Source organism: Mytilus galloprovincialis, chromosome 9 (genome assembly GCF_965363235.1).
Source record: "Mytilus galloprovincialis chromosome 9, xbMytGall1.hap1.1, whole genome shotgun sequence".
Classification (NCBI taxonomy): domain Eukaryota; kingdom Metazoa; phylum Mollusca; class Bivalvia; order Mytilida; family Mytilidae; genus Mytilus; species Mytilus galloprovincialis.
Genome location: NC_134846.1, coordinates 69,044,978 through 69,060,226, shown reverse-complemented (window position 1 = coordinate 69,060,226; position 15,249 = coordinate 69,044,978). Strand labels below are relative to the sequence as shown.

General features: G+C 31.4%; 1 protein-coding gene across 7 annotated transcripts in view; it reads right to left on the bottom strand.

The window, feature by feature from the left end:
- Nucleotides 1-15,249, bottom strand: part of LOC143045774 (uncharacterized) — a 40,587-nt gene that overhangs the window by 21,661 nt on the left and 3,677 nt on the right. Inside the window, exons 1-2 of one of the 7 annotated variants that reach the window (XM_076218510.1) lie at nt 7,656-7,830; nt 787-897 (exon numbers count right to left, since the gene is read on the bottom strand). In XM_076218510.1, the coding sequence (XP_076074625.1) occupies nt 787-887 (101 nt within the window). In that variant the 5' untranslated portion in view covers nt 888-897; nt 7,656-7,830. Of the gene's footprint in view, nt 1-786; nt 898-1,843; nt 2,003-2,037; nt 2,063-2,261; nt 2,399-6,509; nt 6,756-7,655; nt 7,831-15,249 lie in introns of those variants that run through there. The other 6 variants (XM_076218516.1, XM_076218515.1, XM_076218511.1 and 3 more) reach the window with 6 other exon arrangements.

Sequence of the window (15,249 nt, the reverse complement as noted above, 5' to 3'; positions counted from 1 at the left end):
GTAGTTATTATCAAGTCCATTTTATTTTTACAAGAGACTCAGAGAAAGTCCAAACCACAAAAATAATCAACAACACTATGTACAATTCTATAAGCAATCATCATTCCAAAATGTTATACAGTTACACCAAAAAATTTAAATATTTTAGTTTCCACATTTTTACTCAATTCGACTTTTGTAACTCTCAACTCAACCTTCAATTCTTAACTCGCAACTCGACTTTTGTAACTCGCAACTCGACTTTCTTAACTCGCAACTCGACTTTTGTAACTCGCAACTCGACTTTCTTAACTCGCAACTCGACTTTTGTAACTCGCAACTCGACTTTCGTAACTCGCAACTCGACTTTCGTAACTCGCAACTCGACTTTCTTAACTCGCAACTCGACTTTTGTAACTCGCAACTCGACTTTTGTAACTCGCAACTCGACTTTCGTAACTCGCAACTCGACTTTTGTAACTCGCAACTCGACTTTCGTAACTCGCAACTCGACTTTTTCAACTCGCAACTCGACTTTTTCAACTCGCAACTCGACTTTCGTAACTCGCAACTCGACTTTCTTAACTTGCAACTCGATTTTCTTAACTCGCAACTCGATACTCGACAACAAGTGAATCTCCTTCCTTGTTTACCTTTTCAAGGAGATTTTTGTTAACTATTGCCTAATTGTAACCGTTATTTCTCCATACACCCGTGCTTTTAAAATTCAAATATTTAACGATTTCAGAACTGCAAGTTAAATCGCTTTAAAGTACAAGAACCTTTAATTTAATTTTATCTACATACCCACAGCAGCAATATATACAAATAGCAATGGTAACCATTAAGACAACTAGTCCTGCAAGTGAACCTCCAACTATTGCTATCAATTCTTCACGGTTTACCATACTGGATCAACTGAAAATAGAAACAACAATATATATAGAGAGACATATTATAAACGGTGAAAAGCCTAATGACTCAGTTACAACTTAAAAAAAAAAAACATATAAAAGCAAAAATAGTTTCAACTCATAAAAATTAATTGAGGAATTTGTTTACGCAGTTTTTATTTTAAAAAAATACATGTGGTGTATGTCAGTCTGTTCAAAATACAGGGCGTGTTTGAATATCGTGATTATTTAAACCACACTATCATGTAGCTTCCGGTTTTCGAAAAGACAGGCTTTGAAACTCAAAAAATTGATCCATGGTAATGTCTTTAAATTTAAAATGTAAATGACACTAAATATGATATTGTCGGCAAATATGACAAGAGTCCATAAGTTTGTAATAAGACAATAAATCATAAAGCTCGTTTACCTTTCCCCTAAAGCATTGTATGTGTATCTTATTACATTATAAATCGTAATCAGGTCATTGTGTCACAACAGTGCTTCAAAACTTTTTGACCATCTTGACCCATTCCGATTTGTTTTATCATATTGGCTTCGTTCTTGCTTGAGACTGTCAGAAATGCTCGAAAGACTTAAATTATCATGTTAAGAATAATTTTTTTTTTTGACAATTATATGAATATTTGTGACGAAAAAGTTTTTTTATGTTTGGAATTCAGGCCATGTAATCATAAACTTCCAGTTATACACGGAAGATAGTTTAAATTAGAACAGATAAATAGAAAGTGTAATTAATGTCATCTACTATAGTATATAAAAAATAACCGCACGTGTTAACGTTGCCGATTATATTTATATGCATCTCGTTTAGGTTTAATAGTTTCTTGCCCCACGGTTTGTCAGTACACCTACCTTGCACTAGGCCTGTCTCGTTTGTGTATTATATTACAGATCTGTGTTTTGGTAATATATCATCTATACCTGTCATAAAATTTTTGATTACCAACCTTATTTGAAAAAAATAGTGTCCTATCCAAATGAGTAATCCTTGTACAGAAAGCTTATTTGAAAATGTTTACATGATACAAATCTTTTAAGTTATGGATTTGATTGTGTCGCACATTTTTCCATTAAAACTCAAATGTAAACATTTAATATTAACACAATCATGTCCACCTTAGACGTCACATATACTTATCACCTTAGGTTAAATCACCAATGTCCCAAGTAATAACAGGGTATAAAATCTTGTTCCAATCAATTTTATAAAACTGACAAATTACAAATAGTCCATAAACTGCGTATATAAATAGGAAGTGAATAGGTAAAATTCGCACAAAACTTAATCAACAATTTCAACAAACATGTATTTGAAAAAAAAAATCCAGGTACACCCAATTGAAGTGAATTTGTAAAACATATTACCATATAAATTCCATAGCACTAAACACGTTTTCTCCTGACGAATTTTTGATCGATCTTCTATTCATTATACATGTTATAATAGTAGGACATTCTTTTGTCAATATGCAATCAATATCTGATAAACAGATTGATGTAATCTCTTGTTAGACATTTATTGTTCATAATCACAAGTGGTGGGAGGGACTAAACATGAAAAAAATATGGTCAAATTCTTCACTGTAAATGTTATTTCACAATGTTATAAAAATAAGGAGATGTGGTATGATTACCAATGAGACAACACATGAATCCAGTGAGCAGTTAAAGGCCTCATAGGCAACCGTACGGCCTTCAACTATGAGAAACCCGATACAGTACGGTTGGCTATAAAAGGTCCTGACATGATAAATAAAAAACAATTCACTGGGAAAAAACTAACGGTTTAATTTATAACAACACAATTAACGAAAAACAAACATAACAGGCATGAGCCAACGACAACCACTGATCTACAGGTTCTTGACTTGGCCAAGGCACTGAAAGAATGTCGCAGTGTTATACATAATTGTGAGCGCTGTCTCTTCTAACCTGGGACAGAGGTGTAACAGTACAACATAAGAAAAAACTATAAAAATCAGTTGAAAAAGGTTTTTACAACTCATCGGATGAATACAAATAGAAATACATCTAACAAAAACAGTGTGGACGTGTAGTTATACATTCCCCCAACAGAAAGATACTAGGTACAGATCTGAGAGAACTCGAAGTTACTGACAGCTACTTCAAAGTCGATAAAAAAAATCATGTATCAAATAAGGTTGGTATGCAAAACTTTTATGACAGTTTAAGATAATACAATACCAAAAAAACACAAATACATCAATGTATCTAAGACTAAAATATCAGTCAGTACACATCCAACATGCAATGGATTTAGTGTAAAGACGTCATTAACAGTCGGAGAAAAACATGACCTTGTGCAATGTCAAACTATATGTATCGACAGATTGTAGTTCCGTGAAAAACTATTTGTGTTGGTTCATTTGAACTGATTACTGAAAAGATAATCAAGTATATCTATTATATAAAAAAAGAAGATGTGGTATGATTGCCAATGAAACAACTGTCTACAAGAGACCAAAATGACACAGACATTAACAACTATAGGTCACCGTACGGCCTTCAACAATGAGCAAAGCCCATACCACATAGTCAGCTATAAAAGGCACCGATAAGATGTAAAACAATTCAAACGAGAAAACTAACGGCCTTATTTATATAAAAAAAATGAACGAAAAACAAATATGTAACACATAAACAAACGACAACCACTGAATTACAGGCTCCTGACTTGGGACAGGCAAATACATATTATTATATATATATATTAACATTTTATTTTTGGTTCTAGTCATTTGAAGAACAAAATACGCATCTAATGGTGCAAAATTTCTTCTTCACTTTTTTATGAAGCCGAAAAATCAAAAGTTGAAAAAGATTTGGTCGAAGGAAGAGTGGTAAGCATTTATTGCGCAAGAATATTTGAAGACAGCAAACCAAAAAGCTTTTGGATACATGCATTATATCATCGCCATAGTGCGCTATAAAGGGTCGTTTCAAAATTACCTCATGGTGCTTATTAAGAGATGGCAATGGAGACCAAATTAAAACATCGACTATACATATCTAAATTAGAAGTACAAATAAACGAATGAAATATTGAATGAATCACTGAACCCCGGGCAGAATACTTAAGTAAATTTGGGTCGTTCTAAGGTCACATTTCTATGGCTAATTCGCCATGATTTATATCTTGTGCTCCAAGCTAAATGTTGTGATATACTATTGCTGGTAAAATATCCTCTTAGATTTGATCAAAATGTGTATTAATACTGAATAAAATTATCGGACAACGACCATTAGAACTTATAAAGGGTGTAATTTTTCCATTAAATATGATGTTGATGGGGTGTTTCAATACGGGACTATTAGATAATGTTGATCTTATCCTCTTAAACTTTCAAAATTATGCAATAAGATTATATGATATGTGTTAATTCTTAAAAGCAAATTGAAAGAAACCAATTTAAACTGTTATTACGATATTTGAATATTTTAACCCATAGTTACTAGTTATAGTTTGTACCGATCTGTTGCATTTTTGTATTCTTCAATTAACATACAGAAAGTATACTGTATTTAAACAAATTGAAAAGGTTTACCTAAAATAAAGATTTAATTATAAATAAGATAGGTATGGATTACTTATACATGTATCTTTTTAGATATAGAATTACAGAAGAGATATATGTTATACGAGATAAACCTCCATTTTTATTATTTTCAAAAAGCAATAAAAAAGATGCCACAATAGATTAAGGATGGCTTGTTTAAGAATTTGAAATATTTAGCTTTTAAACTGATTGCATTCTTTATACACCAGTGATTCAAGCGGATCTCAATAACTGACGAGCATTTAACGACTTTAAAAAGGAACAATTTTGAGCAATGTGTACAAAAATGTGACCATTTCTAAAAAAAAAAACCCATTTTAAAAACGATTATAATTGTAACAGCATGTAATCACATTGATATCTATCTATAACAAAACTGTTATGCATTTTAATCTGTCCTGACAAGTAGGAAGTTAACAAGGACCTTGGGGTGGACTTACAGAGGATATAATCTTATATATTGAAAGAAATAGGCGTTGATGCTGTACATCTACATGTATCCATATCTAGTATCATTAAGGCTCCATAGACCCATTTTCACTAGCCAGGGTTAACGATCCCGTCCCCTCCTCTGCTCTGGAGAGGAAGGAACTGGGCCATAACTCTTGTCTGATGAAGATGCATATACCAAATTAACATAAAAACTGCACTCTTAAATAAAAACAACTAAAAACCGCAGATTTGGAAGGATTCGAAACATTCATGTTTTATGTGATGGAATACATGTAAAACACTTCTTTTTTTACATTACAATTTTACTGATTTAAAACATACCAACATACGTTTGATGGATATCTAATTTTCAGAAAGTATTATGTATAACGACATGAATATAAGACATGAATATGTTCAAGGGAAGACAAAACACTACTGTACAACATTTTAAGGTACATAACATAAGTTTATGTATGTAAATAGTGACACACAATCTATTTCTGTGTCATAAATATCTAACTCCATGTTTTCAGATACAACTACAAATTACTTTTTTGTATATTGCTTCATGTTGACCTTTCTCGTGTCTATTAACAAATTTAGTGGACAAAAACAGAAAAAGGAAACAAACCTATAAAATATATGTTATGCAAAAACAGAATTAAATGTAAGAAATAATTACGTCTGTAACAAAAACAAACCTACATGTAGTATATACTCAATCCTACAAATTTTCAACAGGTATAAAGTTTCAGAGGTTCCTTTTAAAATCAGTCACTGGAACTGCGGACAAGGGACTCTTATTAACCGATTGTTATAAGATTTGTTGTATATATGTTGTAATTTGTATTTTTTGTCACAAGCTTTACGACAATATAGATTATTTAAAATAAAACTAACGAGATGGGTGGAACGACATGCTTACAACATGAGTAAGTCTTAATCTAGAGGCTAATACTAATATATACATTTTAATCTGCTTTCTTCAAACATATCATCTCCCAAAGGCCAAACGTCTCAATTGTTTTGTATCTTGGTGAGTATATTAGTTATAAATATTCTGAATTTAAAAACACGATGTTCCATACTGGGGTTGACACGAACTTGTCACTTAAAATTGTCAAATATTTAGGACAGTATATTTGTTTATAATTCACCATTCGCTTTAAAAAAAAAAAAAAAAAAGGTAAATAATATCTATGAAAATAACAGTCTTTGACTTCAGATTTTTTAAAATGATAAATAAAGCAAAGTAAAACATGACAAATATTTTTTCCAGATTTTAGGTATATAAAGAGGTTTAAAAAGAAGGAGGTTTATTTATTGATACAAAAAACTTAAGCTGAATATTTGATAAATGATAATAAAGAAAAGCTCTCAGACCTCTATGGTATGTGTGACATTTATATTTTAAACCTCTTATGTATTTCAATTCTGTAATTATCTGGAATCTCTAATCCTAAATCATGACACCCGTTCCAAATTAAAATATACGAGGAAGACAAACAAATACAACGGTAAAAAGCAAATTCATTCAGTAAAGAACGAAAACTGGTTGCATTGTATCTTTACTTATAAGAAATCATAAACAGGGACTTACATATTTGTGAATACTGATCGTAAAATTAATTTCCAAAACATCCCAGAATAACTGATGTAGTGTATCTACGTGACAGATGTATTCATGTACCATCTGCTATTACAGTACATACCAAGGTGTAAATTGTAAAACATTTTATAAGGTCATAAAAGCCAGTTATTGGTTTTATAATTTTCTACAAAAGTAATTCATATATTACTACAAGGATTTGTATATCTTACTATACAAATCCTTGATTACTACATAAATGCATAGTATTAGAGAAGTTGCATGATTAAATTGTATGTGTTAGTCAATTAATGGGGTAGGAATGTTGATGTTTTCTCATCTTTAGTATATCTTTTTCCATATATGGTCAAAATTAGCTTAGATGTTATTCAAGAAAGTTCTATTGAAAATAAAACATACCGTTATTTATTTATGATGTAATACTCAAAGTATAAAATCGTAAATAAAAGCATGATTAATAAGTTCCTAATTCTCGTTAATACCTAAATCCTTGTGTGACCGCATATAGTATGCCAGATTAAATTATGTATACAAAGATTTGTAAGTGAATGAGTGTAAACATGTAAATTTGATTTTTAAATATTTACAACATTCTCGATAAACAAGCTAAAGTACCCAGTATAAAAATTACCCAGTCTTCCCTCTAAGAGCACATATGAAATATTGATTAAAACAAATTGTAAATTGAACTTTTATTGAACTTTGATTTAATATTTATGTAATTTTTAAAGACACTATTTGATTAAAAATTTTATGTATCAAAAAATTGTGATGTGTACAAATTGTTTATTTCTTGATTGGGAATGACCATAACATGTCTTATACTTTGAAACTGATTTGAATTAGTATGTAGGCCTATACATATGTAAGAATGAACGTATGGGTAATAATGTACTCAGAATAAAATCATAAATTGAATTTTAAAATAATTGGAAATTGAGTGTATGTAATGTATATGTCCTTATGTTGCCGCCTTGTTGACTTGTAACCTACATCTCCTTTGTTTTAAGTACCCTGAATGAATACCTAAATATACATACAATTAGATATGAAAGATTTGTATATGATTAGAGCTTAAAATAATATAGCACGTACCTTTTATGTAGCATTAAATTGTAAAGTGTGTATTATAATTACCTGAGTCAAGTACTCAAAGAATATCCAAAGAAGATCAAAAGTCAATTGAGGAGAAAGATTTTAAAGATTAATTTCCACCTAAACTACGAAAGTTGACACAGAAATGAACAGTGTCCTGCTAGTTATTATACGTTAACTATATCCTCCTTTAACTCTGTTGCGATCATTGACGCGAGACCTATTCATTTCTTCCCCTGTACGTCTCGCGGCATTATATTAAATTACATTTTTGTCATGCGCACAACATATTAAAATTTTAATAGCTACATTTTCATTCTTTAATAATAGTATATACGTTTACAAGGGAAATGTATCAAAAGGTCAAATATTTTAAAGCGCATATTTCAAAGTTTTAGATTATGTTTCATACCATGTAAGTGAGATATTGTTGATTTTTTTAAAAGATAAAAATCTTTACAATAAAAGAGAATGAGTATTTTGAAGCTGCCCTTCTTACTTTAACACTAAAAATCATAAAGTAATAAAGATATATGAAGTAAAAATCATCAAGGTACACGAGAACAAACCTGTCAGATATATTACTCACGGTGGGTATGGTTGTCCTGCGAGAGAACGTACTGTGCTGGTGATTTGGTCCTGACGGGTGCTGGTGATCAATGAAAAAATGTAAACAAAGACGAAAATAATGATTTTTGACGTTTTCACTCATAAAAAATGGAAGAAAACGGTTGAGATTTTTCAATTTTGTTTCTTATGGGTTCATATGTAAACCATTAAAAAGTTGACCCTCTAAACTTTTTCAGTAAGCGTAACACAGAAATGCTCATTTTCAGAAAATCTCGAACTGAAAAAATAAAACAAAAATGCTCATAGAGTCCGCTTTCTATACCGCAATCCACGCGACAAAACTATTTTGTGAAAAAACATTGCAATTTATTAACATTTAGCATTTTCTCAATTTATTCATGTCCTGATACTGTGCTGGTGGGTCCTGTCATTGTGCTGGTGGGTCCTGATACGGTGCTGGTGATTTTGGATAAGAAGTTGGTCATATTTGAAACAAATGTTACAAAATCAATAAAATTGGGCAGATAATTGTTGTCAATAGGATCTATGACTCCTATTTTAGCTCTTGTGCATCCATTTGGCTGTTTAATATGTGTTTTGAAATGATCGTAACTTGTATTAAATAATTACATAAAAGGGCAACATCTTTCGTCCAATATCAGATAACAATATATAGTATCTAAAATAAGAATAGTTTTATTAAGATATTTTAAATGCCCCTTACATTGATGCTTCAACAATGATCAAAGCCAATGCCGCATAGACATGTTTGTTAGCGCTCCGCATACCCCTCCCCACTTCCACCCAACCAACCCTCCTCATTTCCTCCTTCATTGTTACAGTGGTGTACCAACACAACAATTTATTACATAAAATAATAACACAAAGACACACATTATTGAATAACGAATGCTTGCAGGTACTGAAAGCTAGTTCAAAGCCGCATTTTCAACTAATAGATAAACCATGTTCTCATATACAAAAATCCCAATCGTGTAGATTAAAAAAGTCTCAAAACTTAAGTTCACATTTTAATGTTTGATGAAGCAGAACTTTAAAAGTGTGCAGTGAATCTTGTTCTCACAACAGTTATTGTCATAATTATGTTTACATAAGACTCATAAAGGAATTAAGAAGGTACCAAGCAATATTTTACAGTTCAATTTAATGATCATGAATGGAAGGAAATGGTACGTAAGTTTACATAGGACAAAAAGAAATTGATAGTATTTTTTGGCGAAAGACTTAAACGCTTCCTTGCATTATATAGTACAGCTCTTCTATAAAAGCATGCCAAAAAAAAAACTTTGATTGACTTGCTTGCTATGTTTGCTTGGATGTTTTCAAACAATAGGTAGGCGGAGTTTCAATACATACTGGGATTTGATTGGACAAATACAAACTGACAGGAATTGAAGTTAATGTTTATTTTCCAAATAAATTGTAGTATATAGTAAACAGACTACTTACCTGTCGTTTACAAACATCCAAACAATCATAGCAAGCAATTTAATCAATCGTTTGCTTTGCATATATTTATAGAAGAGCTGTAAATTCTAAAAAAAAAAAGAAATTTTGTTGTCGTAGATGGTTAAATCCTCAACAAAATCACAATATCTTTGTTGGAACGAATAAAGGTTTTAAATCAAATTTTCGTGGACTTTTTAGCTTCCACCCTGACGAGACATGTTAGCTGTTCGTATGCTGTTGCACCTGACGCACGGAAACTTTCACATTTCCATCTTCTTTTCTGAAATATTTTACCCAGCTCGTACTTGACAGGACTGTTATCCTAGTAAAAGGTGTAACCAATGAATTGAACACAAGTTAAAAATTCCATAATACTATATAATTCATTTTATGTGTCAATTTGTTCGAAAAAAGTCGAAAAGAAGAGAGTTTTTTTAATGCCATGATTATCTGCCGCTTTCTAGATCTATGCTTAGCATTTATTTCAGATGACATGGACTCCTCACCCTGGTGACCCTGCTGCCTTTCATAACTTTATCCGTATACATATATTAATAGATAAACAAAAGGCTGCAACTGGTATTTGATTCGTTGTAACGAGAATATTTGTGGTGAATGGAAACTGTGAGGGTCAAAATCTTAAATTGCTTATAAATGTTGCTGGACCCAGTTTCGTTATCTGTTCTGAATTTTCTGAAATGTGCAAGGTGATAGACATTTTGATTTTTTTTACTCGGTAAGTTTTGCCCTAATTGCTTGAACATTTGCAATATTAAAGCCGATTTCAATGAGTGTGTAGACAAAGGGAATATCTTTGGTTATCTTGCTTGCTGAACAGAAAAGTCATTGTTAGGTTATGTAAACTACCCTACTTTAAGAGTAGACTAGTCCGACAAATGACACATCTTTCTGTCTGTAGGACCAGGCTAATTCGAAAGGAGGGTATAGACCTTACCTAACAATGACTTCACGGTTTAGCTAACAAGCAAGCTAACCAAAGATATAACATTTGCCTACATACTCAATGGAATCGGCTGTAACTAAAAACTCGAATACATTTTAACAGACAGTGGTCTGGTTTGTTGATGAATATTGTTTTTCCTAGATTCACTCTTGAAAAAATCATTTGGTAACATTTGGTCATTGTAATACGGACGCCAAGACAATAAATGAACCTCACACGATCCCTCGACACAGTTGAGCTTATATATGATCTTATAGCGATTCGGGTTGAAAATCAGTTGAAATTAAGCCAGTTATTTGTGTGTGTAGATTTGTATTGTTTTAAACTGTTATGACTTTTTAAAGTTAAATCTAGGTGTTTAATCTAAGAATTTCTTTTTTAAACTTATTTACTTGTTTTATACTCAATTGGTAGTATGAAGTTACGAGATATTTTAATTTTTGAAATTGAAGGCACAATTAACAAAGCAAACGTTAGTTTCAAATACTTTTAAATAGATTTTTAAGGATAATGTACCCTTGTGTTGATCCCATGCTAAACATAACAAAAATTTCTGTACAAAGGTCTGTGAATTTTCTACAAAAATAGTGATTTTATTTTCACCAAATTCTCTTTTTCTACTAAATACAATAATGAACTATAAATAATAATGCTTTGCAAGAAGTTTCCCCTTGATACATGTATATGTACAAAATTATATCTCTATTATTCATTGTCTGTGCTGTTTTGATACTATTGCAGTTTGCACATTTTCGTAATTGACAGGCCACAGGAGGGGGTGATAAACCATACACGAAAATATAAAATATTGATCTAAGTACTTAATTTGCATCTCTAAACCCCCACCCCGGCTTGTTTTTTAGGAGGGTGTCTAAAAATGGTCGATTACAGACAGCCGAGTACGCATTTTATTTTCCAGGCGTGTTTACGTTGATTGTTAAAGTCCTGAAAACGGATAGATAGAAACAAAAATGTTTGATTTATCTGGCTTTAGATTCAGTTTTTTTAAATATAAATTAAGTCTACATTTTAATATAATAATACTAAGAATTCACAATATAAAAAAATGCAGAAAAAAAATGGAGATGTGAAATATCTTAATAAGGAGTCATTACTACGAGATGGTGTGTTTGACACACCAAACTTAAAAGCTTAGTGATATTACCAATATTAAAATAAAAATGTATTTTAGTTTGGTAGTTTTTCCATTTACTCATTTTCAATCATAATTAAGGCACATTTGATTTTTTATTCATAAAAATATTTAAATATAGAAAAGTAGGACACATTGTTCACCTCCTCCCCTGTAATTCTTTATCAAAAATATTTATTTATTTTGGAATTTTGAAATGAAAAAGCTAAGAAATCTTTGTTTTGTTAATGTTCTCTAGGTTATCTCGTCTTCATTCTCTGACATATTCTCTGACATATTCTCTGACATATTCTAGTCTGCCCTTTCATAAAATAGTGATTTTTTTTAGTGTTCTATCGAACTTTCGAAAAAAATACCTGATAACCGTTCAGACAAAAAAAATATGTTCAAAAAATCTTACAGATACAGCAAGTGATTCTTAATAGCTGTAAGATACATTTTTCTTTTAAAATACAACTTTTAAATCTTACGGGAAACTATTCCAAGCTTAACACTTTCACTGTAACCTCGCTCTAACTTATCCCCCATCCCCCCAAAAAAAACCAAACAAACAAACCCGCAATACTATTGTCATTCTTATAGTCAGCACTCAATTTTTCACAAACAAATGTGTTTTAAGCTGCTAAAGACATATGATTCAAACGCTCAGAAAGTCCTTTCTTCTATATTTTTGCTCTCCATTTTTATACAAAACCTTTTACATTTTTATTTTATGGGTTATTGTTGAAGGTCGTACAATGACGTATGGTTGTTAACACATACTTTCTTTGGTTTCTTATGGAAATTTGTCCATTGACAACAAACATACAACATCATCTACTTTATATAAGTATTGTATAAATTACAACGTATTTTGGCGATCTTGCAAAATGATCGTAATCCCGAAAATCGTCAACATATTTTCTTATCTTAAAAGGGGGCAAGAAGGGTTCCATTAACAGGCCAATAAATAAAATCACAGTTAATTATAAAAAGAATAAAAAATAGGTTTTTTTTTCTCTCATAATAACAGTAAACAGATTCATAACAATGTCAATTTCAAGAAAGCAGACAACAGTTAATTACTAGTAGTCAATAACAGTACAGCATCAATGATCTTGACTGAATATTTGCCACTTTTAACTAAAATATAAAGGCACAGAACCAGGACATAGGAGCACAGAACCAGGACCGTTTTTCTTATCACCAGCACATCGTCAGGACAATTCCGTTTAACGAACTTGCACGACTTTTGCAATTTTATATTGTTGTAATATACTTTGCATGGTACTTATGACGCATCAGAGAAAAATTAAGCAACAAAACAGTCGTTTTATTGCCGTTCTGATACAATGTAAACAAACCCACCAGCACAGAATCAGGACCCACCAGCACCCGTCAGGACCAAATCACCAGCACAGTACGTTCTCTCGCAGGACAACCATACCCACCGTGTTACTGCTATTATATTCGAATTTTGTCCAGCATATTTACTATCAAAATTTTCGAAAGGACTTTAAACAAACACCAGCCTGAGTAAATCAATCAAATAATCTTCAGATGCATTTGAGGAAAAAATACTGCGCCGAGTTCGTCTCATTAAAACTTGAATTTGAAAAATAACCTTACATATGAAGACATTTTTTACACAGAAATGGTAATGTAGTCAAATATATTAGAGCAAGTCTAATTATTACAAATAACTATTTGTGAATTTCAAAGGCAAAACAACTCTGAGCTCGCCTACTAAATTGAACAATCACTTATATAAACCATCATATCATATGATACATTAATCAAATTTTCGTGAATTTTTGACAGTGGATATAGTTGGCTTAATTCAACTTAACTGTCTGAAAAAAACACCCATTTTTTACACATGTTGGAGAACTTGTTGGAGAACCCCCATTTTCCTTCCTAGTTTTTAAAAGATGTTTGGGTTGCTTTTGGAAGAATTAAATTAGGTGATATTTTTGTCAATGTCTGTATTTTTTGTATCAATAACGGCCTTGTAATCCTCTGTCCTTGAAAAACTACATTTTCATTTCAAACTGGACCATCCTAAAATAACTGTATAAGGGTACGCTAGTTAGCATGTACGATATTAAGCATGTACCGTTGGTGTTATTTTTGGTTATGTCTTTTTGTTCGGCAGTTTTTAAAACAAACCGTTGTCCGAAGGGTTAGGGGAATGATTAGGCGCCCGCTCACATGTTTAACCCCGCCACATTCTGTATGTATGTTCCTGTCCCAAGTCAGGAGCCTGTAGTTCAGTGATTACCGTTTGTTGCTATGTTACATATTTATGTTTTTCGTTCATTATCTTTAACATAAATTGGCTGTTAGTTTTCTCGTTTGAATTGTTTTACATTTGTCATTTCGGGGTCTTTTAAAGCCGTCTATGTAGTATGAGCTTTGCTCATTGTTGAAAGCTGTACGGTAAACTATATCAAGCTGTTAATTTCTGTATCATTTGGTTTGTTGTGAAGAGTTTTCTCATTGGTAATCATACCACATCTTTTTTTATATGCATTGAAACTGTTTCTAAAATCAAGCGAATGTTAGGCAATTAGATAAGGGCCATAGCTAGTGAGCTTTGAAATATTTTCTGTTAGTTGAAATACATGCTCAAAAACCATTGCAAGTTATATACTTGAGGTCGATATTTTAGTATTTTGATATTTGATAACCATATTACCATATCGGACAGTTTATATTGTTTTGTAAAGTCAATCTTTAACATGAGTCCACATGCATCTATAGATACACTGCCTGTTCCTTGTTTCAAAGAAACCATTTTTATTCTTTAATCTATTTTTCAGTTTTGAATGAGGAAATAATTAATATAATATTGAGGTATAAAGAAATTATACAAATTCATACACTCGTACAAATCTATATGATATAAAATATAGTTATAAGAAAATTTTACAAATTACTTTTGTGACATTCGTATTCTATACAAATAAAGTATATTATTTATTTAAAATGTAACAGCTTGTAGATGTGCAGAATAGAAGAGGCATGGTTCCTTAATCGATGATTTGCCTGATTTAAAGTATCTAAATATATAAGAGACATCCACTCTAAAAGTGGAGGATATATTGCATTCACTTTGTCAGTCCGTCCGTCCGTCTGTGTGTCCGTTATTCGATCCGTTAACAACACATTTCTCATCTTTCAGTAACTGCAAGTACTTTCAGATCTGTTCTTAGTGTGTTTTTTTTTACGTTATTGTTAGTTGTTTTATATGCACTATGTATCAATTCAACAATAAAACAATTCAAACGCGAAAACTATTATAACAGCCTGATAAAATCATTTACGCACAAAACAATACCTCGTGTTCAATGATTCAAACATTGACGATATCAAGTATAAAGCTCTTGACATAATTTGTTCATTTATTACCCGAATAGTCACGTTATTATTGGTGACATAACATTGTCAACAACATATCTGCTAGGTAATACCGTGAGTCTTAATCTATGAATTGAAAA